The 4068-nt window shown below is 35.8% G+C and overlaps 1 protein-coding gene across 1 annotated transcript; it reads left to right on the forward strand.

Moving 5' to 3' along the window:
- Positions 1-579: 579 nt before the first annotated feature.
- Positions 580-3906, forward strand: cenpk (centromere protein K; the record flags this gene model as incomplete). Its single annotated transcript, XM_010771724.1, has 9 exons — positions 580-659; positions 927-1028; positions 1115-1171; positions 2613-2676; positions 2985-3031; positions 3127-3209; positions 3352-3450; positions 3605-3743; positions 3853-3906. Coding segments are annotated over exons 1-9 (648 nt in total), but the record flags the coding sequence as incomplete, so codon positions are not given.
- Between the last annotated feature and the right edge of the window lie 162 nt (positions 3907-4068).

A 4068-nucleotide genomic window follows, 5' to 3' on the forward strand; every position in this document is an offset into this window, starting at 1 on the left:
CCCCCCTTTCAGAATGTTTCAATAAATGTTATTGAATTGCAGCATATTTACACTTTGGTCTTTTTTTGTAGGTAAATTCTTGAGATTTAAAGTAACTAGTGGCTGTTGCTGTCAAATAAAGGTATGGGATCAATCCTACTGTTTAATAGATGCAGTTTGTTAAAATGTGCTTTATCCCCCTCTGAAAAGCAGTAGTAGGCTAGCTGGAAGGGAACTTCTAGCTCCTATTTAAAATGCCATTGTTTCTGTTTCTCTTCAATCTTGCCTCATATTTTCTCTTTTATCAGATTGATCCGCAAAAGCAACCGTTTTCGATATTATCATTGCCAACAACTTTAAGTCAATGGAAATATGGTAAAATATCAAAACACGCAAAACAATGTATACATCCTATCTCAGTCTGTGTATTTGTATGAGTCCTACCTTAATCTTCTTCTGTTTAACTGAAGTTTTTTCTGGTTTAGTATTTCTCCTAATATTACATTTGAAAAACTGAACATGCGCAGCCCTGCGCAGCAGCAGCGCTCCTCATATCTATGACACTCCTCAGCACTCTGTCGCAGATATGACGTCATCAGCGTTGGCGGTAATTTGAAAAAGGAGCGTCTGTTGTTATTTTCCGTGACTTGGAGATACATCTCTGACATTTACAAATTATGGTGAGTCAACTCGTCCTTTGACTGATTCTTGTATTGCCAATATGTAAAAAATAATATAAAGTGTAAGGTTTACATATCAATTATTAATAGAAAATATTGGCCCTGCGAACTTAAACTAGCTAATGTCAACTTTCAACCTAGCCTACAGCTAACAACACATCAACCATGCTCTGACTCTGACAGTATTTTCCGTGCTGTACTAAGTATTCATACATAACACGACATACAAATCGATACATAGTGTCCTCTTTGTGTTCCCGTGTCCAGGCCGAGTTGGAGGCAGGTGTGGTGGCGGAAGAGGCTCTGTCAGAGACCGCTCTCAATGAGCTCATGGAGCAGTGTGAGGACCAGTTCACCCTGCTGGAGAAGGTAATGTCTCCCCGGGCTGTGCTTTATACTCTGGGCCCGAAAGAGAAGAAGAGGTACAAACTGCAGTCTGTGTCTCTGTGTTGCAGCTTCAGAATGAGATCATACTGTCTGAACCAGATGCATGTGAGAATCCTCAAGACCAGGTGAGATGACTGTACATGCTTCACTTTATATACAGTACGTGAATCCCCATGTAACACAGAGGTGGGAAAAGTACTCAGATCTTGTACTTAAATAAAAGTAAGTACCAGGAATACTCTGTTACAAGTAAAAGTCCTGCATTCAAAATGTTACTCAAGTTAAAGTACACAAGTATTGGCATCAAAATATGTATACTAATAACTAAATTAAATGATGGTAGTGGAGTAAAGTTACTCTATTAACAAACTTCTAATTGTTGTGAGGTAGAAGTACAAAGTTCCAAAACATTGGATCACTCAAGTAAAGTCTTTCAAAATTGTTCTTAAGTACAGTGCTTGAGTAAATGTACTTAGTTACTTTACACCACTGGTAACACATGGAACGCCTTGAAGTTGGTGTTCATTTAATTTTTTCGTTTACTTTTTGAAATATCATTGTTAAATGAATTTATGACATTTAATTAAAAAGATTTATATAAATACCCTAGCCTAGACAACACTTTTCACTTGCAAACTTGAAAATCCCTTACATTGACTCCAAAATGTAACGTTAATGTAGACCTTTATTATAATCATAATATATTTCAAAGGCCTAAACTGGCAATAAAGATTTCCTAACTGGTTGACAATTCACACATTATGAAATACAGGGAAAGGCAGAAGAACAACTTTGACAAATGTTCATCAAACTGTGCTTTTCTGCCACTAATATTCAACCTTTAACACATTCAGGGAAAATGTATAATGTAAACTAAAAGAGTGAATTGAATTTAAGGAACTGCAGAGGCATTTGGAAGAGCACAGTGACGGACACCTAAAAGATGAAATAATACATTCAAGTTATAATACTTTGTAGTACATACATGTGAAAACAAGCTATAAACATTATAGTTATAGTGATTTTACAATGCTAATATTAGTTCAAAATAGCTGTAAAACTAATGATAAAAATAAGAATTATAACCTTGCTGTAACAAATGTAAAATGCAGACAATTAGAGAGTTTTGTCCTGTAATGGCTTCAGATGGCAACAACAAGCCATAAGTGTGTTTTATAAATGTTGACAAACAATGTCACATTTCAAGCTCGTTCTTCTTGATTTTTTTTGTACAAAACCAAATATCACTGTGACCTGTACCTCGTCTTCACTGGACAGAGTTAATCTTAACCAGTCACTCAACTTTTAAAACTAGACTCTAGATTATTCCCAACCTAAAGATGTGCTAAATTCAGGTTAAGATGTCCCCAAAGAGCAAAAAAGTATTTTTTTTAAAAATATTTAATAAAAAAAATGTCCTTTCACATATTACAAAATATGATCAGCTTATTTATTTTTTATTTTTTATAGAAATGTGTGACATTATTAAATGCAAATTACATAACTTAATCCTGCTTAATAAATGAGATTGATCATTTGTTACTGTGCATTGCCAAATGTTCACAGGCAGTAAATCGACTGATGGCAGCGGAAGCTGAACTGAAGCAGTGGCTGTCAGTGGAGCCTAAATGTAAGTACTCCATTCACACTGTGATAAAAGCTTGAACATAACATAATATATGAATTTACAAAATATCAATATCACAAATTAGCACCACGATTTTATGCCTCTGGTACAGTTTACTTTCATTCCACAACATTTGAAAGGAAATCGTTTAGTCTGCTGTGAAATTGGTGCGATACACATTCGTTTAATCAAGATTTAATATAAGACTTTACTTTATCAAATTGTGATTCCAGGCTTTAAAATCTAATTGAAATTGTTTACCTGCTGTTTCTAATGTGTTAAAATGCACTTCATTATTTTTCTACATCTAGTGCTGGCATCAAATTCAGAAGTTTTACTCAAAGCTGGAAAAGAAGAGGTATGTCTTGATATGTTACAACATTAAAGAATACTGGAAATTCTTATTTAAATGCTCCAGTAATGCCAGCAATGTTTCCTCTTTGTTTTCCACAGATGCTCAAACTGTGCTCGGAACTTGAGATGGGTCTTTCTTGCCAGGAAGCAAAGAGAGACAAACTGAAAGAAACCAAAGAACTGTGCGTAAACCTTATGTGTGAAGTTCCGACTTTCTTTTCCTTCCTCAGGGAAAATACTGGAAATGCTTACACATGGCCTTTCAGAAACATTCCATTTGTTTAGCTCTGTGTATGAATAATGATAAAAGTCAATGTTTTTCAGTGAACAGAAGTGGTTGGAGGAGAAGACACAAGTGCTGATAGCTGCCAAAAAACACGTTGAGCAAAGACAAATAGAAAAGGAGAAAGCATCAGAGCACAGGTGAGTGTTGCAGAGAAAACACACTAAACAAGAAGGGTTCAAGTTTTGAGATGTGTTTCCATTGGAGGGCAGCTCACCCTGAGAATAGTAGCAGAAATATGAAAAGAGGAAACAAATTCTACCAAACATGTGTGTGTAAACATGCATTCCACAGTATATTGCTGGACACAAAAACTCAAATCCAGAAGGTGAATGTGTACCAGGAGAGGTTGATGGAGTGTCTGTCGGATGTTCTGGGGAAGCACATCCCTCTGCCTCAGTACGAGTCCAGCACCAACAAGAAGAAGAAGAAGGTGCAGTGTTCCTGTGTCTTTGATGCTCGTTGTGCTTTTGTGTTTACATAAAATACCTGTTCCGTTTCTGTTCTACTGCAACTAACCGATTTCTTGTTTTCATTCTCAGAGCAATACCCAGGAGTTTGATAAAGACATGATTTCCCTCAATGAAATTCTCGAGGTGGGTATTGAATCATTACATTATAATAATAATCTTTATTTGTTTAGCACCTTTCATACAATAAGTGCATTTCAAAGTGCTTCACAGTAGACATCTCACAGAAAATTGATAGAGCAGTTACCAGTAAAAGCCCTAAAAACAAACTGAAAATAGCATAGAGTA

Source organism: Notothenia coriiceps, unplaced genomic scaffold (assembly GCF_000735185.1).
Source record: "Notothenia coriiceps isolate Sejong01 unplaced genomic scaffold, NC01 NC01_scaffold00010376, whole genome shotgun sequence".
In the NCBI taxonomy this organism is placed as follows: Eukaryota; Metazoa; Chordata; class Actinopteri; order Perciformes; family Nototheniidae; genus Notothenia; species Notothenia coriiceps.